Source organism: Tamandua tetradactyla, chromosome X (assembly GCF_023851605.1).
Source record: "Tamandua tetradactyla isolate mTamTet1 chromosome X, mTamTet1.pri, whole genome shotgun sequence".
Taxonomy (NCBI): Eukaryota; Metazoa; Chordata; class Mammalia; order Pilosa; family Myrmecophagidae; genus Tamandua; species Tamandua tetradactyla.
In genome coordinates this window covers 124,014,523-124,042,234 of record NC_135353.1, presented here as the reverse complement: position 1 = coordinate 124,042,234, position 27,712 = coordinate 124,014,523, and the positions used below count along the sequence as shown (strand labels likewise).

Below are 27,712 nucleotides of genomic sequence, written 5' to 3'. Positions count from 1 at the left end.
TTTTACTTATCCGAGTCAGAATAGGCTAGATTATGCTGTTGCAACAAATGGCCTCCAAATCTTATGCCCCCAGGAAGTAGGAAGGCACTAAAAATTATCATTTTACAGATAAGTAAACTGATCCTCAGATGTCTGTAAAATGTGCGGGGCCCTCAGCTGGCAAAACCCTAAGGAACACAACATTTAATTTCACAGAGTAGACCCTGCCAATTAAGTGCACTGCATGAATGTAGTAGCAGTACCTCCATCACCCCTGGGGAATTTAACCTCTTTATAACAACCACGGAATGTACAGTCGTGTATCTTAGTCCAGAACGCAGTAAAACTCACCTCGGGGCTAACTGGGTGCTGGATAGAAATAGACCAGGGACCCCGCCCTAAGGGACCCCGCCCTAAATAGTGCCGAGGCCAGTGTTATCTGCCTAGGACAGAGTTGGTCATGGAAAGGCAAAAGAGTTTTCCGGCCGAGGTCCAAGTCCCTTCACTGGGTACATTCTGTACACACGCGCCCCACCCTTGCCGTAAGTCAACTCATGAAGACTTTACTTTATGGAGGGCTCGGGGAAAGGTGGGGTCTGGCTCTGAGCGCCCCAGTCCGCGTCCCCTCTCGCGGCAGCCCCGCCCAAATTTGGCAGAATCTTTCGGCCAACCCGGGAGGGTTAAGAGGCGGAGAAAAGCCGCAGGGTTGAAGGCGGGGCGACTACCAAGCCGGCCAATAGGTGGCTTTCCAACCGCGCTAAGCCGAGAGAGAACAGGGGCGCCGCGACTAGCACCACCGCCCACCAAATTTCTCCTTTTGGACGAAAAGCCTCGGTGGTTTGTCCGCCCGAGCTCAGAGGGGTCGGAGGAGGCCAGAGGAGTGGCCTCAGGACTGAATTTCTGAAGAAGAGAACGGGCTTCGACTCTTTCTGGGGGAAGTCGGTGAACCATGAAGGGCCGGCGGCGGCGGCGCCGAGAGTACTGCAAGTTTGCGCTGCTGCTGGTGCTGTACACGCTGGTGCTTCTGCTTGTCCCTTCCGTGCTGGACGGTGGCCGCGACCAGGACATGGGCGCCAGACACTGCCCGGGCCTGCGGCGCAGCCTCGGAGTGTGGAGCCTGGAGGCGGCGGCGGCTGGCGAACGCGAGCAGGGCGCGGAGGTGCGGTCCCCAGGGTCCCCAGGCAACCTCAGCGGCGCCGTCTGGGAGGCGGTGTCTAGCGAGAAGCTGCACATCTACGTGCACGCTACTTGGCGCACCGGCTCATCCTTCCTGGGCGAGCTCTTTAACCAGCACCCGGACGTTTTCTACTTGTACGAGCCCATGTGGCACGTATGGCAGGCGCTGTATCCCGGCGACGCCGAGAGCCTGCAGGGCGCGTTGCGCGATATGCTGCGCTCGCTCTTCCGCTGCGACTTCTCGGTGCTGCAGCTGTACGCGCCGCCGGGGGACCCCGCTGCGCGCGCCCCGGACGCTGCCAACCTCACTACTGCCGCCCTCTTCCGCTGGCGGACTAACAAAGTCATCTGCTCGCCACCGCTGTGTCCCGGCGCTCCCCGAACCCGCGCCGAGGTCGGACTCGTTGAGGACGCCACTTGTGAGCGCAGCTGTCCTCCTGTGGCGCTACGAGCCCTGGAGGCCGAGTGCCGCAAGTACCCAGTGGTGGTCATCAAGGACGTGCGCCTCCTCGACCTGGGCGTGCTGGTGCCCCTGCTGCGTGACCCGGGCCTCAACCTCAAGGTGGTACAGCTTTTCCGCGACCCACGCGCTGTGCACAACTCGCGCCTCAAATCTAGGCAAGGGCTGCTGCGTGAGAGTATACAGGTCCTGCGCACCCGCCAGAGGGGCGACCGCTTTCACCGCGTGCTGCTGGCGCACGGCGTGGGCGCGCGCCCCGGGGTTCCGTCCCGCGCGCAGCCTGCCGCCCCGCGCGCTGATTTCTTCCTGACCGGAGCGCTAGAGGTGATCTGCGAAGCGTGGCTGCGCGACCTGCTTTTTGTGCGCGGGGCGCCCGCTTGGCTGCGGCGCCGCTACTTGTTGCTGCGCTACGAGGACCTGGTGCAGCAGCCGCGCACCCAGCTGAGCCGTCTGCTGCACTTCGCCGGGCTGCGTGTGCTAGCTGCGCTCGACGCTTTCGCGCTCAATATGACGCGCGGCACGGCCTACGGCGCTGACCGACCCTTCCACCTGTCTGCGCGCGACGCCCGCGAGGCCGTGCACGCCTGGCGGGAGCGTCTGAGCCGCGAGCAGGTGCGCCAGGTGGAAGCCGCCTGCGCTCCAGCCATGCGTCTTCTAGCCTACCCTCGCAGAGGAGAGGAGGGTGACGCGGAGCCGTCCAGGGACCAGGAGATGCCTCTGGAGACAGAGACCGAAGGCACCACGTAGTCTTCCACCCCCACCCCGAGGGTTGGATCCGGGTAAGGTGGCCCTTGGTAGGGTGGGGGCGGGGAAGGGTCTTCGGGAGCCTGGTCAGAGCGGTTGGAAAAGTTCTTCTCATTGAATTTGGGAGATTTCGTTGGGGTCTCCAGCTTGGCCACCGGCCTCCTCAGAGATGAGCCCTGAGAGGAGAGAGGTTAAGTGTGGGTGAGGTGACACCCGGGTCTCCGCACTCCCAGTCCAGTGCTTATCCCGCCCTAAGAAATAGGAGGTAAGTCATCTGTTGAGAACAGAAAGGAGGAAAAGAGACCTGAGGTGAGTAGTGAAGATTTGAAATAGTCATAACTGCAACTTGAGACTGGGAATTGATATGTCAAGTATAGGCTTTTGGAGACCATATGGGGTTGGCAATTAGGAGTTTATCTTGATGCCAGCCTGTCCGATGGGGAAGCGTTTTGCCATAGTATTTACACGCCCAGAAAAAGCCAGAAGCAAGGTTTGCTGGAAAGTTCTAGCTCTAATCTTATCTACCCCTGCCTTTCTATTTGATATCCCTTCTATGTCTCATTTCTCTCATGCACAGCCTTCGGGCTTTCTTTTGGAGTAGCCAAGCATGCAGACACAGCGAGGGCGCCCTTGCAACAGTTTTTGCACATGTATGTGTCTCAGGCACTAGTATAGTGGAGTAGAATAGACTTTTGCTTTTCCCTGGCTCATGTGGCATCTCTCTCCCTGTCCCAGTAGCTGGCGTCTCTGCAGTATATTTGACCATGTTCCGTTCACATAATGCCACAAAAGCTGCCTGGTCAGCTTTCTTTAATGCCTAGGGGGGGACCTCAGGGCTGGGCTTTCCCCAGTTTCCCTCAGCCGTTTGAGTCCTGGAACCTTAAATTGGCTATAGTAGTTTTTTTGGTTCTGGCTTCAGAAGGAGCTTTGTAAACAGATATCACCACCACTCTCCCTGCCGTTCCCTCTTTGTAAAAGTTATATCCTATGATGTTAAAACGGGGCTTAAATGAAAACGGAGCTCAAAATGTGCTCAGTGTCTGGATTAGTGTATTGCCTGCACGTTGGGCTAAAGGAAGAGTTTGTTCTGCAAGATGGTGACTTAGTGACATGGGAATGCATTTCCTCAAACTTTGGGTGACTTGGAAGGGGATAGCCTTCTGCCCTGTGCACTCCAGAGGAGAAGGAAAAGCAGGGCTGGGTGGACGAAAGTGACTCAGGTTTTCATTCATTATTATATAGTGTAATTCAGCATTCCACTGAATTGCTCTTAGGACAAAGGTTGAAGACATTAATGAAGATTGATTTTGTTTTTGTTAATGGAGTCAGGGTAACAGTGATTTTGGAAGCTGACTGATTTCTTCTCCCAGTTATCAAGTGTTTTTCTTCATCAGTCTCTGTGATTGCTAAGAAATCTGTTTTCTTTCCTGATTTCTGTAGTGAAGGAAGTTAAAGCAGGTACAGTGTGACTTGTCACAGTTTAACAAAAACATCCTTTCATCTGCTAATCCTGTATTTACAGATGTAACATAATGATCCCTAACCCTCAGAGATCTGAGGGAGCTCCTCTCTGGGGCAACTGCTGCAGCATTTTATGACTTTAAGAAGTGGCAGTCTCCCAGAACTTGTCCTTTATTTTTTCTTTCCATGTTAGCCAACATTTATTGAGTGTCTGCATGTGACATGCTGGCTAGGGATGAGGTAATAAGATTAGAGATGAGAGTTAAAGGACATAGTCTTCATCCTGTAGGAAGTTAGAGTCTTTACAATTGACTGACTGCAGGGGAAGCTCCTGGTGCTGCTGTTTGGAAGGATGACCTGGCTTCCTTTGGGGACTACAGGCGCATTTGGGAACAAGCTTTGGACTCTTCTATACTTTGGTGTTTGAGCCTTTCTTCCCACATTTCTTCTAGAATTATTGAGCACTTACCACCATGTCACCCATAACCACTGGAGTTGTTAAAATCCAACTGGAGAAAGCATGTTGCATATTCCTGGTTTCTAGAAAGATAACATTATTACAAATAACACTGATGACTTTTCCAAAAGTCTGTCACACTACTCTAGGGAAAGGGGATGGATGCTTATTAAAGGGCTATGTTACATACATTGAGTTGGACACTTTAAATACATCATTATTTATACCAGTTTTTTAGATGAGGAATAAAAGACTCAAAGAAGTTAAGTAACTTGCCCAAAGTCACACCTCGGCTGGTGAGCATGGAATAGGGTTTGGTGTTAGACTCCATGGCTGACACTCTGTTTGATGTGAAGAGAGACTACAATTGAATTAACTTGAGTAACATCTAGGCGTTTCATACTTCATAGCCAGGATGATAGGATTTGGTGAGTGGGGAGTTAATGTGCCTTTTTAGGTCCCTGTGGTGACTGCAGTACCCTGAACCTAATCACCAAGGACCCAGTTCCTTCCCATCTTTTGTGTCTTCTTGGCTTTCATTGTCCAGCTTATCTTCCCACTGTCACAAGGTGGTAGCCACAGCCCCAGGCATCACATCCTCCCATGACTACACAGGGTTGTTAAAATGCAGGACGTAAGGAAGCTGATTAATGGGTACAGGATGGAGGTTTGGAGCTTTTCCCTCATGTGACTAAATTGTATATAGCCCCATTTATCACCATCTTACAGTCCTTTCAAATGCTTTGTTGTCCCTAATTCTAGTAATCCATCATTGTTCAAAATCTACTCACTATTGTTTTGAACAGACTGATGTAATGTTCTCCCTTTTTCAGTATGTCTCTTTTTGAGATATGATTTCCAAGATCTCATTCCTGTAGACATTTTAGGCATCTAGGTCTTTGTTTCTGACTAAATAAATGCACCTTTTGAAAGAAATTAGGAAAGGACATAAGTACACTGTAATCTAAGCCTTAACAACTAGAAAGTTTGCTTTCTAAAGAATCATCCAAACAAAAAAAGAAATAGCCAGCCACCACCAAATCCCTCCCAAAGCATTTTGAAAGGCGTTCCATGTTAATCAGGAATTTGACATCCAAAACAGGCTTCTGTACAAATATCACTGAAAGGAGAGCTTGCTACTTAAGCATAGACTGCTAAAAAAAATAGGCATTTGTTAATCATGGCTCCTGCACAGAATTTCTAACTCAAAAATTTTGTTTAAATTCCCAATAGCAAATCAACTTGAGTGCTGTGTTGAAGCCAGCAAGCTGGAAGTTAGGACAGGGTGTGTATGTCTCTCTATATGCATACAGATAGATATCTGAGTGGCTGGGCTGCAGTAAGGTGTGAACAATTTTTTAAAAACACATCTATGTCCAAATCGTCATTGCCCCCTTGTGAGGTTAGTGTTGCATTTGAGCAAGACATTCCTGGAGCTCCTATCTGGGGCTTTCTTCTCAGGCAGGACCCCTTCAGTTCATCATGGATTTGGTTTGTAGGAAAACAAGACACATCAAGCCCAGTGAGTGAGGCAGGGAAAAGAGACTGGGATTGCAAAGTAAGCCATAAAGTAGTGACAGAAATATTCTTTGGTTCGTACATAATCAGTGTTTTCTTTATGGTAGAAATCACACTGAGTACCCAGTTATAATGTGACAAAGGACAGGAAATTGGTTCAAATCAAAGAAATGAAGATTTCTGATGACTCATGGGAAAAGTGAGAGTATACTTTTTAGATCATTGGAAGGAATAACCAAGGCTTTTTCTAACAAGGAACCCATTCATTAGTTCTGCAAATTGAGTTACAGAGATCCATTACACGAATTGCTTGTCACTGTATATATAAACGCAACAACCAGAGCATGTTCTTAATTTTCATTTCATTATATGATGTTCTAACAATTTATAGATAAAATATTTTTATGTTTTCACTTGTGCTTTCACTGAAGATTTTTATATAGAAGAAAGACAACCAGTTTTGAAATAATTTAGTCATCACCCTGCCTGGAAGTAGATTTAGTTATCACCCTGCCTGGAAGAGGCCTGCGTGGCCTCTTAAAACTTTTTCCAGTCCTACAACATGGATGTATTTGGGAGACTGAGGACATACTTACTGAACATCATCCTCTATTTTATTTTCATACTAAAATAGAAAGTTCCCTGGTGGCTTAGTAATTAGGCATTATCATGTTGTGTTTTGAGATTGATTTTGGGTTAGTAGTAGTGACAGAATCATTCCTTGGCTTATAGGTAGTTTTTATATTAGGGTACAGAAACCTAGGCTCTGGGACCTTGGTGAGTCCCTTAACCTTTTTGGCTTTGGTGATCTTACCAATAAGAAGGGAAGGTTGGACTAGAGGATTTTCAGTGTCTCTTAGAACTAAGGAGAATTAACATTTACTGCGTGCCTGTTTTGTGCCCTGTGCTACTTACTTAATGTGTGTTGTCTCATTTAATCCTCAACTTAGCTCTATGAAGAAACCAGGTAAATGCTTTAAAAAAAAAAACTCGGGTACTCCTGTTTTAAAATTTGTAGAAGTAATATAAGCAGGTACTAAAAAAAAAATCAACAGTATAGAAAGGCATAAAATATCACCAGTCTCACTCCCTAGAAGCAAGCACTAAATTTCTTGTGATAATAATGCCTAAGGAATGCTTTATGCGAATTCAAAATGAAATTTGGAGCCTTTTTATCCACAAATGGGATAAAATTCTATTGTTCTGCAGTGTGGTGGTTTGAATTTGGATGTACCCCAGAAAAACGTTCTTAAATCTAATCCATTCCTGTGGGTGTGAACCCATTAAAAAGCAGGTCCTCTCGATGAGGTTACTTCAGTTAAGATGTGGCCCAGTCCAGTCAGAATTGGTCTTAATCCTATTACTGGAGTCCATTATAAGTAGAATGAAATTCAGACACAGAGAGAGAAAACCATGGAAGTAAGAAGCTGAAATTCAACGGAACCCTGAGGAGAATGGAGAGGCTACAATGTACATTGCCATCTGAGAGAGGAGCTAATTACCAAGTAGTCACCAGTAGTCAACCCCAGGACACCAGTCTTCAGGAAGAAGCATTACCTTGATGACACCTTGATTTGGACCTTCTTTTAGCCTCAAAACCATGAATGAATAAATTCCCACTTTTAACCTGACTCATTTCATGGTATTTACATGAGCAGCCAAAGAAACTAAAACATGTACTTTATTTTTTTCACTTAATACTTTGAAAACCTTCCTATGCCATTATCTTTTTAATGGCTGAATACTATTTCATTGTAAGAATGTCTTATTATGTAACTAGTCCATACTGAAAGACATTTAAATTGTTTTAGTTTTTTTGTTCATTACTACATTTGTAATACATCTTAATAGCTTCCTTATATTATCTTTGCATACATGTGAGCATATCTGTAAGAAAAATTCCTAGAGTAGAGTGACCCTATGTAGAAAAGGGTAGATGGTTTTTACATTTCAAGTTCTTCAAAGTTGCACTAATTTTTACCCTTCCACCTGTTTCTGGGAGTGACTGTTTTCTGGACTTTCAACAGTATGGATTTTATCTAATTTTTTAATAGTGGCTAGTCTGATGGATAGAAAATCTCGTTACCCACCAACCTGGCTTTCTCTGACCCTACAGTTCATCTCAGATAAGAATGACTGCCTTACACTTCAGACTGTGGTAACACCTCGGATCAAATTAACTTCTTAGCCCTTTTGCAATCCACATGCATTTGGAAAGTGTCTCTCCTATGATTACTGTGAAGGACTGTGCACGTTTAAGACACAAAACTTCCCATCCCTTTATAAGACCGCACTTAAATATGATGTCAGGTTTTAGGAAGATTCTTGTTAAGATGGCCTTCTTCCGATACTATTTAAGTGTGTTGTACCTATTTGCTTGAATACCACCTATTTCAGGAAACTATCATTGGGAGAAATGGAGCAGATTTTAAGTAGGAATTAACCTCTCATAGATTTTCAGTATGCTTCTCAGAACCATCTTTGTACCCTGTGGGGGAGGGAGGACAAAAGCACCCATATGTTCCATTTGCAGTTTTTTTTTTAACCTCATCCTAGATTGTTAAGGTCTGGTTTAGGTATGAGTTGTTTTTTCAAATGTTTATTTTTATTGTGAAATATAACACATACACAAAAAAGCAATACATTTCAAAGTACATCGCAACAATTAGTTGTAGAACAGATTTCAGAGTTTGGTATGGGTTACAATTCCACAATTTTAGGTTTTCACTTCTAGCTGCTCTAAGGTACTGGAGACTAAAAATATCAGCGTAATGATTCAGCACTCATACTCATTTCTTAAACCCTACCTCATTTGCAGTTTTTGAGGCGGGATTGAGAGGGTTTTCAAAGAAGATTTTTTAGCCTGGGTAGAGAATTTCTTCCCACGAATACAAATGTAATATAAATAGCTGGGAGTGACCCTTTTACAAAACATTTGTAAACAACTGGCTTAAAATTCTTCAGTATGCCATTTCTCAGCGTGTTTTTAGCATAAGCCACACAGAATTCAACTTGAAAAGCTAAACTGGCCCTGCTGTTTTGTGTTTGACATTCCACTTGAACAAGGTGACTAATAAATGAACCCCTCTCTCTGTGAGGTCTACTGGCTCTCCATCCTCTTGCTTTGTAGTGGAACTGAGTGAGCTTGCTCCATTGAAAGCAATATTTCTTTCAATGAACCCAATTTCAAGAACTGGGAGTGGAGAACTATTTGGGAGCTGAACAGGAAGCAGTTTGCTTCGAGAAAAGTTAGAGAACTCAGTGATGTATTCATGAAAATTGGAATTCTTAAGCTTTGCTCCTCCCTCCCCTAGCCCATGGGCACCAAGCCATCACCCGGGTCTGACATTTCCTGCAGCTGGCTTTGTTCATATTACAGACCATCATGCTGGATGTTGAGAATAAATTATGGCATCGGCTGATGGTTTATTTTTAAATTAGGAAGTTAGGCTGTGAAAGAGGACCACGACATTTGAGTTCAATCATGGACATGTTCTGAGTGGGCAGATTCCCCTCTCCTGAAATGGACATGGGCAGAAAGGAGCTTTGCTGAAGAATCACATTCTGAAAATTGCCACTGAGGTAGAAATGTTTTTATTGGGGGAATCTAAACCCTTTAAATTGATTGAGTGTTAGATTAAGGCAGGTTCTTCTTGGAGTGTTTTAAAAGGAGCCCCAGAAGGCACAGGGAGAGTTGTGAGGACACAGCACAGTCTCTGGACCCAGCCATTAAGAAGCCTTAAATATGGACTGAAATTCAAATGCCTGGATTATAATATTAATTGGGAGATTAATATAGTTTGATTAATAGTATTTGGTCATGGTATCCAGCAGGCCTGAAGCTTAGAAACCAGCCCATCTGAAGATCTGAAGTCTGTGATTCTGCCTTGAAATAAAACACAACGGAAACATTTGTAAGGCATGGAGAATGGATATGGGTTCAAGACTGTGGGTTCTTTTGTAAAGATGATTAACTGAGAAACATTTTGAGCAGCCCCAGGAGTGAACTGAAAGGCTAAGTGAAGAAGTCATTAAACACATACAGATAAAATGAGCAGCAGGATATAATACCCTGAGCTTTGAGGTTGCTTTCCCTATGACTGAGGCCAGATTTTACAAAGAAAGTTCATTACTGCTTCAGAGAGATTATGGGGACAGTAAGCCCAAAATACTAAAATCAAGATTATAATTTAAAAATAGGACTTCCTTTCAACCAGAAAGGTGTCCGTTAAATATACAGATTTTAGAAGTAGACCTGGCATCAGTAAAATATACAGATTCTAGAAGTAAAAGTAGATTATGGGGCGGGCCATGGTGTCTGAGCAGGCAGAGTTCTCACCTGCCATGCTGGAGACCTGGGTTCGATTCCCGGTGCTTGCCCATGCCAAAAAAAAAAAAAAAAAGTAGATTTAAGTCTCTTACTTTAATAAAGGGTACCACCAACAAAGATGTAATAAAGAAAAACAATACATTTTTCAGGTTCTGCAAGCAATAAAAAAGTTATATTTTGATGTCTTTCTGTGCCCACTGCCCTCACTTCCCACTCCCGCCCCTATGCCTCACCCCCCTTTCCAGTGCTAGGAATTGCAAAGAGGACTATTTTGCACAAAGGAGATGGTTGGCTGAAAATAAACACACACCCCCCCTCCCAAATAACAATAGAAATCCTGGCACTATTGAATGTCTTTTAAAATTTTACTTATTTTATTTTTATTTCTCAACAAAGGGGAAGAGAAATAATTTTGAGCCTAGGAAAAATCCATGTCCTGATCCTAGATTTGGCAATTTCTGACAGTCCTGTGCACCGGGGGCTAGGGGGAGGCGTAGAGGAGAGGACTGGCTTACACAATCTAGTGTCCTGTGCCAACACGAACTGCTCTCAGCTGTGGGGCGGTTTTATCCCCACTAGACTATGGATGGAAGAGGTAGGAAATGATAGGAAAAAACAAATTACCTCACTCTGCAGGGAAAGATAACTGAAGTGATGGGCTGAACTTACACTGATCACACAGAACCTATGCACTGACTACCATTCTAACCTGTTATTTCTAAAGCATGATCAAGGGCAAAGCCCGGTGCCCTCCACCCAGCCACTTTGAGCCACTCAGCTGACCAGTAGCAGCTGTGGGGGTGAAAGGAATGCCTGAGTGGCTGGTCCAAGTTCCGGGTCACTTCCCCAGCTTCTGTGCCCTCCTTCACTAACCCCTCCCACCCCCACTTCGTGGCTATCAAACATCTACAAGTGGATGGTCAAATGTATGTTATAAAATATTAACTCAGGGTGGTGTGGCGGTGGCTCAGTGGCAGAATTCTCACCTGCCATGCCGGTAGACCCGGTTCGATTCCCGCTGCCTGCCTATGCAAAAATGAAAATAAAAATATATAGAGAGAGGAGGGAGGGAGGGAGAGAGAGAGAGAGAACGATAACAAACGCCAATTATGTTCACATGAACTAGAAAATTTGAGAAACCTTTAACACAGGGTGGGGTGGGGCAGTTATAAAGTTGAAAACATTTTTATTATCTTCTGTTGAGGAAATGTAATGGCCATTTAATTTTTGCACTGACTGATGCTGGGACGTAAATTGAATGACTCACATAAATTAAGGTTTTACTCTGAATTCTGGAGCAGAGAAGTAAATCCTTTACTTCCACTGTGGGGCTGGGGCGGGGGTGTTTGAAGTGGCGGAAGTGGGGTTTAGGTCAAACGCTAAGGCAAGTGGCTTCTCCCTTGGTTTCCGCCCTCCCTCCCCTCCCCGACCATGAGCTCTTTTGTTGTTTTTACTCAGTCCCTGTTTTTGCTTGAGACAGAATTGTTTCAAGTTAAATATGACTGGAAATATTATTGACTATTGCTAGTATAACTGTCACCCCCTGTCACTGCCATTTAATTTTCCAAATTGAAAGTATAGAAATGCTGTTTAAAGGACATGTCTAGGTTATTTGTAGGTGCAACTTAGTGAAACTAAATGTTGCTTTAGAGTCACAGTGAGGGACTGTTTGCACTCTGTCATTTCTGGTGTTTCGAGTATTATTTTAACTTCACTCCTAAGCAGCTCCCTTTAAAAAAAAAGTTAATGGCTCCATTGTTGTAAACACTGTCAGTCATTTCCGTTTTCCTTGGCTTTACATTTCACTGATTTGAGGTGAAAACAGGAAGGTTAAGAAGCTTAACCTGGGTTAACAGATAAGCTTAAATGTTAACATCATCCATAGAGGGTGGTTCCAGTTTAGGATGCTGGGAGAGGATTCCACCAGAACACATTGCCATTAATAAGGAGGCTAAGGGTGTTTCTCAGCCATTTTTTCTGGAGCTGGCCCAGGAGGAAGGCTGTTACAATAGGCTGTGATAACAGGACCTGCTGAATACCCGGAAATCTCAGCTCTCTCAAGAAGTGCTAAGCCCTAGCCCCAACTTTTAGCTTGTGTGAAGTTGCTTTTGGTGGTAAATCTAGGATATCTCACCTGATGCGAGTGGGCAGTGACAGGCGACAGCAGAGTCTAGTCACAGGCATATACCTTCCATAGATGAGAACAAAAAAAAATGGAAAGGAAAGAAGGGGGAGTAAAAATTAACAAGTGCAATTCAAGAAGGGGAAGTGAGGTCCCCAGGTGCAAATTCCCAGATTCCCCCAGGAGGCCCAGGGCTCCTTACCTGACTTGAAACAGGGAACAGGAAGGCCGCTGGGAGCTGCACAGTTGCTAGGTCATTTGGTTGACGCTTCTGTTCTCAAATTTTAAAGCCAGCAGGAAGTTGACTCTCCCCAACACCCCCAGTTTAAAAGGTTGAAAAGAAGAATGATTAAAATGCTGAAAGTGTCTTCTTGAGGTATTACATTGTAGCCAGGGGAGCCTCAGCCAACTGCCATCCAGGCTCTATAAAGCTGGAATTAAGTTTCCCTTTGATGGGTGTGAGACCATTAGTAGGCCAACCAATTGCAGTTAGGGCCTGGCTGGTCATTTAAACACTCCAGAGAACTGCAGCAAAAAAGGTAAGAGTATGACATTGAATCTTTAAATAAACATAATACTTTTTAAAAGATGAAAGTCAATTTGTGACTTATTTGAGTATCCATGAAATGACTTCACACTTAAATGTTGCACATTCAAAATCTTTTTATACATACTCCTCAAAACAATGATATGCAGTTCTTATGCATTAAATAGATATCACCTTGTTAGTCAAGATGTAGTGGAGAGGCTGGAGGGAACTGCCTGAAAATGTAGCGCTGTGTTCCAGTAACCATGTTTCTTGAAGATGATTGTATAATGATGTAGCTGTCAAAATGTGACTGTGTGATTGTGAAAACCTTGTGTCTGATGCTCCTTTTATCTACCTTGTCAACAGACGAGTAGAACATATGGAATAAAGATAAATAATAGGGGGAAAAATGTTAAAATAAATTTAGATTGAAATGCAGGTGATCGCTGAGGGGGAGGGGTGGGGGTATGGTATATATGAATTTTTTTCTGTTTTCTTTTTACTTCTTTTTCTGAATAGATGAAAATGTTCCAACAAATGATCAGGATGATGAATCTGCAACTATGTGATGATATTGTGAATTACTGATTATATATGTAGAATGGAATTATCAAAAGTTAGAATGTTTGCGTTTGTTTGGTGTTTTTTGGTATTTAAAAAAAAACTCAAATCCATGTCAAAATATAAGTGTCTTTGGAGGAGGAAATGAAACTTGCTGTCATTTATAATTGTAAAGTTATTTTTTGGCAAAAAACAAAAATTAGGTTACACTGTACATATAACTAATGTCACTGAACTGTACACTTAAAACTGGTTAAAATGGCAAAGTTTATATTATATATTAATATAAATATAAATAAAAAATAATGATATACAGAAACTTCTATAAATCCTGAAAATTACTGCACTAAGACAATTTCCATTATCATATTCTATTATGAAACAGGGTAGGTCTTTAAATAGCTCTGACTTATGAATAAACAGAAGGGTCGACACTTGTTTCAGGGGGAGAAGGTGGTAGCAAATGTTTTCATTCTCCCTAGACTCTGGGTAAGTGGAAATAGTTTTATCCAACACAATTGGCAGCTTAAATTTAAAAAAAAATTTTTTTTAGAGAAGTTGTGGGTTTACACACCGATCATTAGCAGCTTAAAATTTAATTCTTAATTGTCAGTGTTCTAGCAGCTGGGAAAAGGAGAATGCTAGCTATTTGGCCACTGTAGCTGGCTAATAAAATGAGTGAATGGTTTTAAATGTGTACCCTAGGCTAAATATTTCATGGTTCCATATGAGCAGGGCCCCATAGTATTAAGAGTTGGGGTCAGGAGTGAATTAAATTTTTAATCCTGTATCTAAGATACTAGGGGCCTAAGAACTTTGGGGAACCCTACACTAAGAATTTATGGCCGTGTTTATATTTTAATGTATAACAAAAAATATTGAAAAATGTTGGAAAATTAGCCAATAGTTTATTTAGGATCTACTTGGCCGCTTACAGACCCCATGGAGTTTCAAATCAGAACTGGAAGGCATATAAGCATCCCTGACCTGGTTCTGTGACATATAGGAACTACAGGTGTTTATTTTTTTTAACTGCTAACCCCTACAAGGAGCTAGAAAAAGGATAATTAAAAAACCCGAGATATGGATGGAACAAAAGTTCTAGCACCTTCCACTCACAGCCCCTATCCTTATTCTTTTTCTTTTTTTTACTTATACCTTTTATTTTGAAATAATTTCAAACTTACAGGACAGTTACCAAAACAATAAAAAAACCATATGGAGAATTCCAACATACCCACCCACCCATGATACCCAGATCCACCAATTTTAACATTTTTACTGCCAATGTTTTAAGTAAAAAAAAAAAAAAAAACCCAAATGAAAAGCCACCTTATAGGTCAATAAAAAAAATTTAAAGAACACTTTTAATAAAAGGATTTTTTAAAAGTGCTTATGGCTCCAGAGGTTGGGCTAGTAGTAGTCTCAATAAATGTTTTGGAAATGCGATCTGACCAGGCCAACATTGAGCACTTGGTTAGTCACTGACAGAAAACCATCTGTCAGTGAGTTTCTGCCCAGCATGTTTTGGGTCTTTAAAACAAGTGGAGAGCTGAACACATTGTACAAGGAAAATTTTTTTAAGTTTTTATTTTGAAATAATTATACACTCATAGGAAGTTGCAAAAACAGTACAGTGATGTCCATTGTATCCTTCACCCAACTCTTATATGTAGATCAATATCAACACCAGGAAATTGACACAGGTACAATCTACAGACTTTATTCAAAGTTTAGCAGTTTTTACATACATCCATTTGTGAGTGTAGATTTATATAATTTTATCATGTATGGATTCCTGTAAACATCATGACACTCAAGATACGGAATTGTTCCTTGGAACTCTCATGCTACCCCTCTATATTCTCATGCACCCACGCCCCAGCCCACTCTTTCCCTGGCAAGCATGACTCTGTTTTCCATTTTTATTGTTGTGTCATTTGAAGAATGTTATATAAATGGATTAATACAATATGTATCCATTTGCTTTTAAATCACTCACATAATTCTCTGGAGATTCATCCATGTTATTGCATATATCAATAGTTTATTTCTTTGTATTTCTGAGTGGTATTCTATGTTTTAACTATTCGCCCATTCAAGGACATTTGGATTGTTGATAGTTTTGGCATTACAAATAACTGTTGTGAATATTCATGTATAGATTGTTGCAGGAACATACATTTTCATTTCTCTGGGATGAATGCCCAGGAGTGCAATTGCTGGATTGCTGTGATAAGTGTATGTTTAGCTTAATAAAAAACTGCCAAACAGTTTTCCAGAGTAGCTATACAATTTTATTTTCTCGCTAGCAATGTATGAGAGACCCAGTTCTTCTGCATCCTTGCCAGCATTTGGTGTGGTCACTGTATTTTATTTTAGATGCTCTAAGAGGTATGTAGTGGTATCTCATCGTGGTTTTAATTTGCATTTTCCTAATGGCTAATGGTGTTGAACATCTTTTCATGTGCTTATTTTCCTTCATCTGAGAATGTCTTTATTTCACCTTCATTCTGAAGGATATCATCATTGGACATAGAAGTCTGACATTTATTTTCTTTCAGCACTTGAAAAATGTATCACTTCTTTCTGCCTGCATGGTTTCAGATGGAAATCCACTGTCATTTAAATCATTGTTCCCCTCAGTAATTCATCATTTCTCTCCAGTTGCTTTCAAGATTTTTTGCATTTATTTTTCTGATGTTTATGATATGTCTTGGTGTTGAATTTCTTTGGGTTTATCTTGCTTGGACTTCATTCTTGCGTTCTTGTATCTGTAGGTTTATGTCTTTTCCCAAATTTGGGGAAATTTTCAGCCATTATTTCTACAAATGCTTTTTCAGCCCCACTCTTTCTCCTCTCCTTCTGGAACTCTGATGAAACGAATGGTAGATCATTTATGGTCCCAGTGGCTCTGTTCATCTTTTTTCTTTCCACTCTTCATTCTGTTTCCTCTCTATTGTTCAGATTGTACAATTTCAGTTGTACAATTTTCAAGTTCACTAATTCTTTACTCTGTCATCTCTATCTGCTATTGAGCCCATGTAGTGAGTTTTTGTTTTGGTTATTGTATTTTAAAGTTCTAAAATTCCCATATGGTCCTTTTTTATATCTTCATTTTCTTTGGTGAGATTATCTATATTTGTATTTATTTCCTATTTAATTTTGCTGAAGCTTTCTATTTCTTCATTTGTTTCAAGTGTGCTGAAGCCTTCTATTTCTTCATTTGTTTCAGTTGCTTATTGAAGCATATTTATGCTAGCTGCTTTAAAATCCTTTTCAGATAAAAATTCAGATAAAATCCTTTGTAGATCATTTCAGTATTTGTGTCATCTCAGTATTGGCATTTGTTAGTTGTGTTTTCTCATTCAAATGAGAAATTCCCTTGTTCTTCATTTGATAAGCGTTTCTTTTCATTGTGTCCTGGACATTTGAGCTATTATGCATTTCTGGGTCTTTTAAATCTATTTTAGCAGGCTTTCATGAACACTATGCTGGCTGAAAAAAGGGTACACCACCTTATTGCTAGGTGGGGGAGGTTGTCTGGAATCTCTGGCTCCCTTCTAAGCCTCTGCTAATAAGATGTTGGACAGGTTTTGTTCTGTGGTACTTGACTGAAATAGGGTGGATATTGTCAAAAATATTTTTGTGTTTGTAGGCTGACCTTGTCTTTGTCCTTTACGAGAGATAACAAGCTTTCTTGGAAAATTTTTTTTTTCTCTGTGACTTTTTTTTTTTAATCTCTCAGCTTCTTCAGTGCTCATACCAGGATATAGAGGAGGAAAAAGAAAAGAAAAGGGAACTCATGGACATGTGGTTCCTCAGTTCCAAAGGTCCCTCATCAATCTGCCTTCTCTCCACTCTTCAGAATCTTCTAGCTTATGTTTTATGTGTTATGTTCAGGGGTTTTAGCTGCATTTTATGGATGGAATAAGAAGCACATTTACTCCATCTTATCTGGAACCAGAAGTTAGCCCATCTAGAAACTGGTTTTCATTAAACTAAATTATACTGAAATTTTACTTGGTAGCCCTTCATTTATGCAACCAACCTGTATGAACAGAACACTAGAGATTTGTAGAAAGGCCTCAAGGCATTTATAAAGTTACATTTTCCTTAATGCATGAATTTTTATTGTATATTTTTAATCATCCTGAAAGTACATTTTCCCCAAACCCTACATCAGTAATTCCTTAAGCTGATGGACAGTTTCACCACATTAGAAAATAATGTCAAATTTGGCATGGATCCAGTATCAGAATTTCATAAGAAAGCAAGAGGTTGTGGCAGAACTGGCAGAAGCATATTCAATCAGGCCACCCTGTACTGACCCTCACATACAGTAACACGAGTAATGTGTTTAGATGAAAGAAAAAAAGTGCAGGTGCCACAAAGGTAGGAAGATGGACTTGCTACTTATACATAGCCTCAGTCTTACAGAACAGCTGATTGTTCCTGGCATGATTTATTTTGCAAATATGAACCTGGACATAAATGAAGAATGCATGGTTATACAGTTAGTGCCTGAAAGTACAGCTTCAATCACAGCTCCTTCCCCCATCCCATCCATCAGTTCCCAGTTTTCCTCAAAAGGCACCTTACCGCAGCAGCTGCAAAAAGCATTCTGCCTGTTCACAAGAGGTGTCTTTACCCTCACAGACTCCTCTTGGACTACATTTTCTCCTGGCTTGTCTTCACAACCCAGGAATGATATTCACTCATTTGGTCTGGATTTCCCATATCTGATAATGCAGTTTGGATAAGAAAGATTATAGGTTTCATATTTAAGAGGCCTTACATCATCAAGGTTCAACAAGCTTTCTTTTTACAAATTTCTCTGTTCTGAAGTTCAAATGTCCTTTGTTCCTTTCCCTTCTAGGTCAGTCACCATGAAGCAGGGCACTCAACATGTTGCCCTAGTACTGAAGAAATAATGTCCTGGAGGCAATATGTTACACTCTCAGAGGCTGGGATTTGGATTTGGTATCAACTGCTGTGAAGTTCTGCTGAGCAGGAATATCACGAACTGTTAACTACTGATGGACACATTGACTGAGATGAAGGTTCCAGTAAGGAAGTCACAATGCAATGCAAAAATTATGGCCATAAATTAGGAAGAGCTTTAGTTCCCACCCTGAACCTGCCTCTGCTAGAGTCATTTGAACAAGGTGTCTTCACAACAAAGAGACACGATTTGGTACCATTTTACACTAGTAGGTGTCTGGACAAATGCATCAATGTGAATAAGGGCCAAGTGAAGTCTTGTCTATCTTTGTTAAATTACTTAGTATGAGATAAAAAGGTCTGGATGATACCGTTTACAATTTCCACATCCAGTTCTCCTTCAAATAGCTCTCCCTTAGAGCCTATTAAAGAAAGTATTTTTTCTCCCTGGAGAAAATACTTTAGGGAGAACCCTAAAGAACTGAAACAATTTTTTATTGTTTTTAAATTGTTCTTTCTGGGATTTTTGTAATTATACTATGAAATGACTCTGGAGTCATGATAATTAACAGGATTTTTTTTGTTTTTTTTTTGCTAAAAAGCAGCATTTAGGATGTAGTTTAACTGCATGGTTCAATGAAAGCTAGTCTACATACTAAGGAACATGAAGATCATGAAGGAAAACTGTGCACTGGTGTATTAGTTAGATTCATGTGTCAGTTTGGCCAGGTGATGATGCCCTGTTGTTCTATTTCTGTGGACTTAAAACATCAGTATGTGAAATTCATCCATGGCTGATTACATCTGCAGTTCCCTAAGGAGAATGACTTCCACAGTGACCGAAGTTTAATTTATTTAGCTGGAGGCTTAAGAGAGGTCAGAAGAGAGCTCAGCAGCTCAGCCCAGACATTTGGTGATGCAGAAAGGAATCACCCCGGGGAAAGCCATTGGAACCCAGAAGCCAGGAGAAAAGGTCAGCAGACATCACTGTGTGCCTTCCCATGTGACAGAGAAATTTAGATGAAAGCTAGCTGCCTTCCCTCTGAAGAACTATAAATTTTTAACTAAATAAATCCCCTTATTAAGAGCCAATCCATCTCTGGTGTGTTGCATTTTAGCAGCTTTAAAACAACTGGGTTCCAGAATCTTAGGACTTACCCAATGAGAACCTAAGCATTAAGCTGAGATGCCAAATCCATTTGCAAAAGTCTTACAATTTAATGTTGACAACACTCAGTGAAGCTTTATATAGGGTACTACAGTCAATGCTTGCTAAAGACTGGTACTGGCCAGGAGAAGTTACAGGCAAAGGCCACGTTTAAAATTTTTATTTTAATCCTAAGGCACATTTGAAAAATCTCAAAACTCTGTTGTCTTGATTTTTACACCCAATTTTAAAATTGAATTTCTTTAAACATCTAAATCAGGTATTGGTAAAGACTTTTTCTGTAAAGGACCAGATGGTAAATAGTTTAATCTCTGTGGGTTATAGGGCCTCTATCATAACTCCTCATCTCTGACATTCTAGCAGGAAAGCAGCCATAAACGAATGGATGTGGCGTATGCCGATAAAACTTTGTTTGCAAAAACAGGGAATGGGCCAGATTTGGTCCTCCAGGCCATAGTGTGCAATCCCTGGACTGAATGATGCTGGAGAGGAATAACCTTTATCCAGAAAGGAAAGAAACAGACTAGGAATAGGATCATTCTGTACCCTTCTACTGACCAACGATACTTTAAAAATAAAACAAGATTAGTTCAGCCAGTTAATATTTATTTTTAGTTTTGTTAAAAAAACAAACAAACAAAAGTTTTGAGAAAAATCCGTTAAATACCAGTAAAGGGCAGGAAAACATGTGGATAGCTTTAACAATATCAGTCTAAACATACAGACAAAAGCAAACATTAAGTAAAATGGTAGGGAAAGATAGTACTTTGGGGACCTAACTGCAGTTTTCCTTATTGCACATAAAGGTTGTTGATAACTCTAAATCTTCACTTTTTCACAGTTATAACATACTTTAATGTAGAGATTTTTTAAAACCACCAGTTTATTACTGTTGAATGGGAGCAGAGGACAAAATTCTCCCCAATTATACTATGTGAGTGTTCTATAAAAATCACATCCCCCATGTTAAATTCATTCTATTCTCTTTAAGCATTGCATTTCAGCTATTAAATGAATTCTGGTGGTCTTCCTGTTTAATCATTTTAATGGACACAATAAAGCTTCCTAAGTAAGAAGTACAAGATGTATTTTCTGCAAAAAATAAAAAGACCACCTAGGAGGAGCTGCCCCTTCTATGAAGTCACACTTTGAATGAGTGATTTCAGTAGTATATTCCAAATCCACAGATGTAACACCCCCACAACTGCAAATCATTCCTCTGCTTCTCCAAAGCCCAGAACTGAATAAGCACAACAAAGGTCAACCCTAAATGTCCATGCAGTTAGTCACCCAGTAACACATAGATCTGAACTTTTTTTTTTTTAAAAAAAACGTGCTTTAGAGAACAGACGTAGCATTCTTTGTGCTGTTTACAAGTTCTTTTCTATTGGAGCTCCTCCAGTGTATACAGGACCAGATAATTCTCTACTGGCCAAAAGTTGAGTGCTTCATGACATGTGTCAATCTTGTTAATCCTTTATAAAAAGTTGCTGTCAGAATAAGGTGACCTGCCTTGTGTGTGCCTGTCTGCTCCAGCCCTTTTCAAAGGCAGACCTGGCAGACCTTGAACATCTCCCTTTCCCAAGGCTCATGGAGCACAAAACTGGCTGCCCGATTGTTCCATCTGGGCCATGATTATAGCATATACCCTGCTTACAAAATGACTAGCATTAAAAACTTTGGTTTTGTCATAATTTTTGCTACCGCTAGGTGAAAAAAACAAGATTTGTTTGTTAATTTTCAAAAATCTCTGTTTATGAAAGTTAAAACTGGGAAAAATGGTGTATTTCTAGGTCTTGTTTTGAGAAGATTATCAAAGAGTCTACTTGGTTTTTGTAGTTAGACACCAGCATTGGTTTCTAAAGTATTTCTCTCTGTATACTGTTCTTATTAGGTTTTAGAAAACATCTTTTAGACCTTTAGAAGGTCTTTTCAGGTATCAAAGTGGTGAAGGCAGCATTCATATGGATTGTTTCTAAAGTATAATCCTTGACCACTAGATATCTTCAACTTACTATATTGGAATGCAGCAACTAACACTGGCAAACCAGATTCTTATTTAAAAGATAGCATAAAATATCACAATTCAGTGATACCAATATGATGTATTTGACAGACTAATTCCTTTATTAACTAATTACAGAATCAATACAAAAAACACAGGCATGAGACTTGTCAAGATCTTCATTTCTGAGGTGGACTAATAAAGTCATATACTTACTAAATCTGCAAGCTGATTTTCCAGTAGCCCCTCATCATTCCAGATCATGTTTTACAACAGATGGAATAATTAACTTTCTGTTATACCTCTCAGAACTCACAATGGGTAGCAAGGTACAGGTTTCCAAGTGTATGATTTTCATCCCTCATGAGTAGCTTAAATGCCCTGATACCATTCTTCCCTAAGTGTATCAGTGGTGTTTCTACATTTGGAAATCACTTTAAATATCTGACAAGAGTATGAGAAGAGTAGATTAGCTTCCTCTAATGACAAAGAAAGGTAGAGATATGATTCGGGGAACAGAGTGGTATGCACAGCAGACCTCTATTTTGGAAGGGGCTGTGATCCTTCGTCCTAGACAAAAAGATTTCATTTGTCAATCAAAGCACAGAGGACATTTTAAGGTCTAGAATGTCCTAAACCTAAAGAGTTCCTTGCTGTTTTCTTAATGAAACATTTGATGTCACACTGTGATTTCTTGCTTCAAGGCATCAATGCTTATTTGTCTAGTCACCCCAGTATATCTCCTGGATGGTCAGAGTTCATTTAATCAATATGCCCTTCCCATACTTGTTTCCTAGGAGAAACACAGCATTCTAATAGTCCAAAATTCCTTCTCTAGGAGAGGAAGTTTAGGTTTCCTTGTAATCCCCAAAATCCTTGTAATCCCCAAAAAGAGTATTAAAAGGAATGGCAGAAATTCTGGTATCCTCTTGTTGGTGCTACACAAATCTGCAGCTCCTTATATAACTTTTTCCAACACTGACACCACATGCCAGCAAAGCCATCACAACTTCTCACTTAACTTGGGGTCCCTTCTCTGGCAATAAATGGGCCCAATTTTTATTCTGACAAATCCAACATGGATTCAGACATGGGGACAAGCAAAGTTTGAAGAGAAAGTTTATTTAACTGCAAAGGGGACTATTAATTTAATCCCAGATTAAATTTAAAAGATAAGTTTCACAGAAACCCCTTTTTTCTACAGATGGGGATGAAGGTGACCAGTTTTAAATTCTCTCCATACATACACTCAAGTCACCCTTCTTTCCCCTTCATGCTCCAAAGGTTTTCAAATATGAACTTTTCAGTTTTACTTTATGGATTATATTCTTCAGTTCTGCAAAGATTAGCATGAAACTTTCACAGAAGCCCAATTTCACTGTCTGTATTATTGGCCAACACTCAATTTGTTCCGGAGAGTAACAATTAAAAACACATAAACACACAGGTATAACCTTAACTCACTAGGCTATTCCTTTGATAAGGTTTCAAACAGAGTCTACTGCATGCTCTAGTCTAAAGCCTCTCAACACTGGCTGCACATTAGACCCCCCTGAGGTTCCCAAGCAAAGTATGGATGCCCAGAATCTCTGGGGGTGTAGGGCTCTTGCATCGGTACTTTTAGAAAACTAGTCGGATAATCCTATTGCACAGCTAGTGTTGAGAATCTCTACTCTAGAACATTAGACTCTGCTGAACTGCCCCAACCCAGAACAAATACGTTTATTAGGGTTTCATCTCCCAGAGAAGAACTTTGGTAGGTGAATGTACATTACTCATCAGCTTCAATCTGATTTTATGCCAGACTGACAACAGATAGTTTTCCTTGAGTTACATGGTTTCTTGACTTTGTGGCATCCTACTTTTCTTCATTCAGCTTAGGCATAATGCCTAAGTCAAAGTGATTTACCTTGATCCCCTGAATAAAAGACCTAATCAAATAACTATAACCCGACCTAGGTTTTGATCTTGGAAAAGATCCATTTGCTTATATTTAGACGGGTCATAAAAAAACATCTGCAATGAAAACTTCGGGATAAAACACAAAATGTATGAATTGACCAAAACTAGGACAGGAAATGCAGTGGTTATTTTTCCCTCCTTATGAGGGCAATTTCTTATTCGCTAAGCTTTTTTAATTCTCTTTTCAAGAACCATCATCAGAGTTTATCTGTTAGCTTCTTTCATCCAAAATTAATCTAAGTAAGCAAGCAACATAATGAAATAAGCCACGGCTCTACAGAGAGCCAGCCAGTCTTTCCCTCCACCCCACCCCTAACCCCCCCACCCCCAATCAAACAAGACACACCCTTACCTTTTAGGTTTATATAGCATTAATACTAAATTAATTGCTTTGCTGGTTCTGGGTCACAGCACATATATCTCCAACCTTCTGTTAAGCCTAGCAGCTGCTACCTGCAACCTCACACCACAACATAATAATTTCCTTTATAGGGGCTCTCTAAGAATGCTGTTTCTCTGGTTGTGAGTTAGAGGTTTTAAGTCCTTCACTAGCCTCGAGAGCCCTGAGGCTTCATGGGGTTAGGTAGGTTGTTTAGCTTTTTGCAAATTTACAAAGCTCATGGATAATCATAAAATCAAAATGGATTGTACTGTAGATAGAAAGGAAAGCGGAGACAGGCTGATATAAAAACCATTTGATTATGTTATATTGAACCATATGAAATCTCCCTTTCTGTTTTTCAAAAGTGGCTGAATATCAGCAATTTCATGTGGCTCAGCCTAATTAAATAAATTTGTCCTGGTGTACATAAATTGTCAATTCAAGAAGCACAAAGTGAAGCAATGTCTTATTTAAAAATTAACCAGGAAAAACGTGAGTTAAGAAGGTTAAATGGCTACTTTCATGATGGTGCGCTAAACTGGGACATTATTTTGTCTGCCACAAGAAGAAAAATGCCCACTTGTAATGAAAGTGGTTTTTACAAGCTGAGTTGTCAAATAGGCTAGCACTGACACATAGAGTCATGGGTATGAAACTCAAACTCTTCCCAAGAGTTCTCTCAGGTATTTCATTTACTACAGATATGGTCAGGTAGACTAGCTTGCCCAGAAAGCACCCAAACTAAATAACTAAAATTCAAACTATGACCATATATTATGCTCTTGTGCACGACTCCCCAGATACCAAGAAAATGACCCTTCTCAACATGGCATGGTGGTGTGAAGACATACAGATTCTTAAAAATATTTTAATCTCATAGAAAACAGAACCTTCCACTGGGTTCAATGTTTAACTTCCCACTGACTCCCCTCTGATTCCTCATGTGGCCACTGAAATATCATGCATTCATCAGCTCAAAGTTTGAAATTCTAGCCAGTCTTTAGAATACTATCTTGTATTTTCTTTGTAGTGAGACTTCCTTCCGTCCTCTGAATACCAGCCTATTGCCTCTCAAGTTTCTTGTTGCCTTTTCATCCCCAAATGAAAGCATCCCACAAATTTTGGTGTTATTTCTAAATCCACAGTTGATATCTCAGTCCCACTAATCATTTCCCTATCATACCTAGTTCAGGCATCAGGCAGTCACTTCATTTGGTGGCCCTCCAGAGTTGAATTATTTTTGCAATGACATAATTAGCAGTTTCTAAATACCTCCTGTCCTCAGATTATTAAAAAAAATAATAACAGTATAACACTATTTTGCCTTTGGTTCTAAACATTTCAGTAACTACTTCTTCATGGAGATTTCCAGAGAAGGAACCAATTACTTCCCCCATGTTGAAACATTCATATTTTTTCCAATCTTTAGTCTAGAGGAAACACAGGTAGCATAAAAAGTTAGGAATCCTGATATGAAGTTGCAATCATGCAGCCTTTATCTCTGAGCCTCCACTTGAACTGCTTTTTCTTGTTTTCTGCCCCATTTAACACCAGCTTCCCATAGTCCTTGGAGGTCCAATCTCAATTATCTTCCTTCGTGATCTTTCTTCTAGCCTGTTCTCCCCTAACTTCCCATCCTACAGCCCAAGCTAGACTTGCACTGCTATATTTTAATATGAAGCCTCTCCTGGGAAGAATCTCCAACACCTGCCTCACCTTGTTCAGCTACTGCAGGTGAATGAATTAAGAGACCATTAAAGCATGCTTTTTATGTTGTTTAACTCTGAAACAGCGCACTATTATGTGAACAAGTGGGAATAGACCCCAATAAAATAGAAGAAGCATTAGTTCCATTCAGTCAACAACTCAAACAAGACTGGGGCTTGCAGCCATCCTCACCCCATTGGTGGGCATCACTTCAGGGGTTTGGGGGAAAGTCATGCATTATCTTCTAGAGGAAACACTAGGCGGGTACCCCGGCTTGAAACCTTCTGGTCTCCTATTCCCAGGTCTCGTTCCAGCACTTCCTCAGAGCTGCTCTTTGTTCTCCGGCCACCTTCAAGGCTCGTGGAGGCATTGTGGGAGCCTGAGGAGCCATTCGCAGTTACTGTGCTGTCCCCATAGGTCAGAGTGAGGTCACCCTCAGTCAGGATGAAATCAGAATCTTCCTCTCTCAGTGGCTCTTGGTTCTGAAAAGGGCAATCAACAAAAAATGGGAGACTGATATTTTCCAGGGCTACAGCCAATCCCAGCCCCACCCCGCATCTGAAAACTGGAATTATACCACTTGCCTGCCTCAACTCTACAGAGTGATAACTGGATATAAACTATAGAGTAATAGTCAGTGTAAGGCACTGTTGCCTGAACCAGGACTTAGAACACTAGAAAGCACTTTTGATTTCAAGTGTTAGCCATTTTGGAGTAGGAACTAAGGGAAGAAGGGAGACCACCCTGGTTTTTTTAGCATCCTAACCCACAAAGAAAGGAAGGGGGAAAGTCATTGGTCAAACCTTGCCTATAGGATTAGGGTACTTTTGTCTCTGGGTAGGTCTCCTGAGTGGGCCTTGAGATCTACACAAACCATCCTAAACTCACTTTATGTACAATTGAACTACTCTTTGTCTAGTCAGCAATTGAGGGAAAAGGACCCAATAATTAATGATTTCCTTTCTGTTTCTTCTCTCCTGTCCCCACAGAAAATAACCCTCATGGGGAGCCCTCCCCTCTAAGTCCTCAGATAGATGAAGCAAATGGTAAGGAGGGAGAGTAAAGGGAGAAGTAAATTTACTGAGCCAAGAACTTCACCTAAGCTCTCATTTGATCCTTATCCCTCCCCTCTGAAGGGTGCAAACACTAATAACACAGAGAAGAAAACCTGAACTAAGAGAACCTATGAAATCACTCTGGGGTTATCCCGCTGATAGGAAGCAGAGTTAAGATTTATGCTACTGCAAGTCTGGTTTAACCCACATAAAGGATTTGTGAAAAATCACTGTCAGGAAAAGAACTGGCAGGACATTTCATGATAAGCAGTATTCATAGCAAAACAGACAAAAGTAAACAAGGCAGGCTGTAGCAAGCCATAGTCACCTGAAATTAAAGACAGTGGGGCGAGTGGCTGAGAATGGCATGCAGTCAGACATAACCTTTTAACCTCCAATGGGTTTAACAAGCAAAACAAGAGGAGGCCCGCTCCCCCACTGCACTGAGGTCTGCCAAACACTGAACTTATTTCTTGAATGGCAAACAGCTTCAAAGTGCTTCAGGCAAAAAGAACTTCTCTTTTCTCTCCTATTTACCTTTGACTTTTCAAAGCTCATCTGAAGTCCTGTGTTGTCTACACGACAGGTACCCCTCAGGCCAGGATGAGGAACAGGCCTCCCTGACACTCTCAAGCCCAACCCCCTCAGTCACATTGCCTGAGACCACCAGCAGGTTCTGCTGTGTCAATGGTTGGGCTTTCTGTCTAGATTATAAACTACCTGATGGCAGTGACCTTGTTCTATTCTTCTTGGCACCCTTCCCTATTTGTGCTTAAGGCAAATTAGGTACAAAGTGAGGACTTCTTAAATGTACCGCCCTGGGGAGGTGAGATAGGTTCAGTCTCCCTCACTTTCTCTTCTTCCAGCTCATCTCTGTGCATTTACTGGTGACAAGCACATGCTTGTTTTCTGCATTGTTTTTCCGTGATGTTGACTTCTCCACAATCCACGTCATTGGTGCAACGTGACTCCACTTAACCGATGCTCCAACATTTTTTACAGGCAAACATACAGCTCCTTCTGCTTGCTGCCTCAAATCTTCACTGGAATGAGGCAGGGTGCACATGTACAACTAAATCAAAATCCTGTCCTTAGGCAGACATTTAAAGCACAATTCTAGAACATACTCCAGACTCCCAAATTTCCTTTTTT

The 27,712-nt window shown here is 41.1% G+C and overlaps 2 protein-coding genes across 2 annotated transcripts in view; one reads left to right on the top strand and one right to left on the bottom strand.

Annotated features, from left to right (window-relative positions):
- Positions 1-559: 559 nt before the first annotated feature.
- CHST7 (carbohydrate sulfotransferase 7) lies at positions 560-23,659 on the top strand. The gene is made up of 2 exons (XM_077145214.1): positions 560-2,394; positions 18,217-23,659. Exon 1 carries the CDS (start codon positions 929-931, stop codon positions 2,360-2,362), a length of 1,434 nt encoding a protein of 477 aa, XP_077001329.1. The 5' UTR covers positions 560-928; the 3' UTR covers positions 2,363-2,394; positions 18,217-23,659.
- A 1,964-nt stretch (positions 23,660-25,623) lies between these two features.
- The window catches only part of SLC9A7 (solute carrier family 9 member A7), a 182,921-nt gene continuing 180,832 nt past the window's right edge, over positions 25,624-27,712 (bottom strand). The window contains exon 17 of the mRNA XM_077145215.1: positions 25,624-25,987. Coding sequence (XP_077001330.1) covers positions 25,736-25,987 — 252 coding nt within the window. The 3' untranslated portion in view covers positions 25,624-25,735. The remainder of the gene's footprint in view (positions 25,988-27,712) is intronic.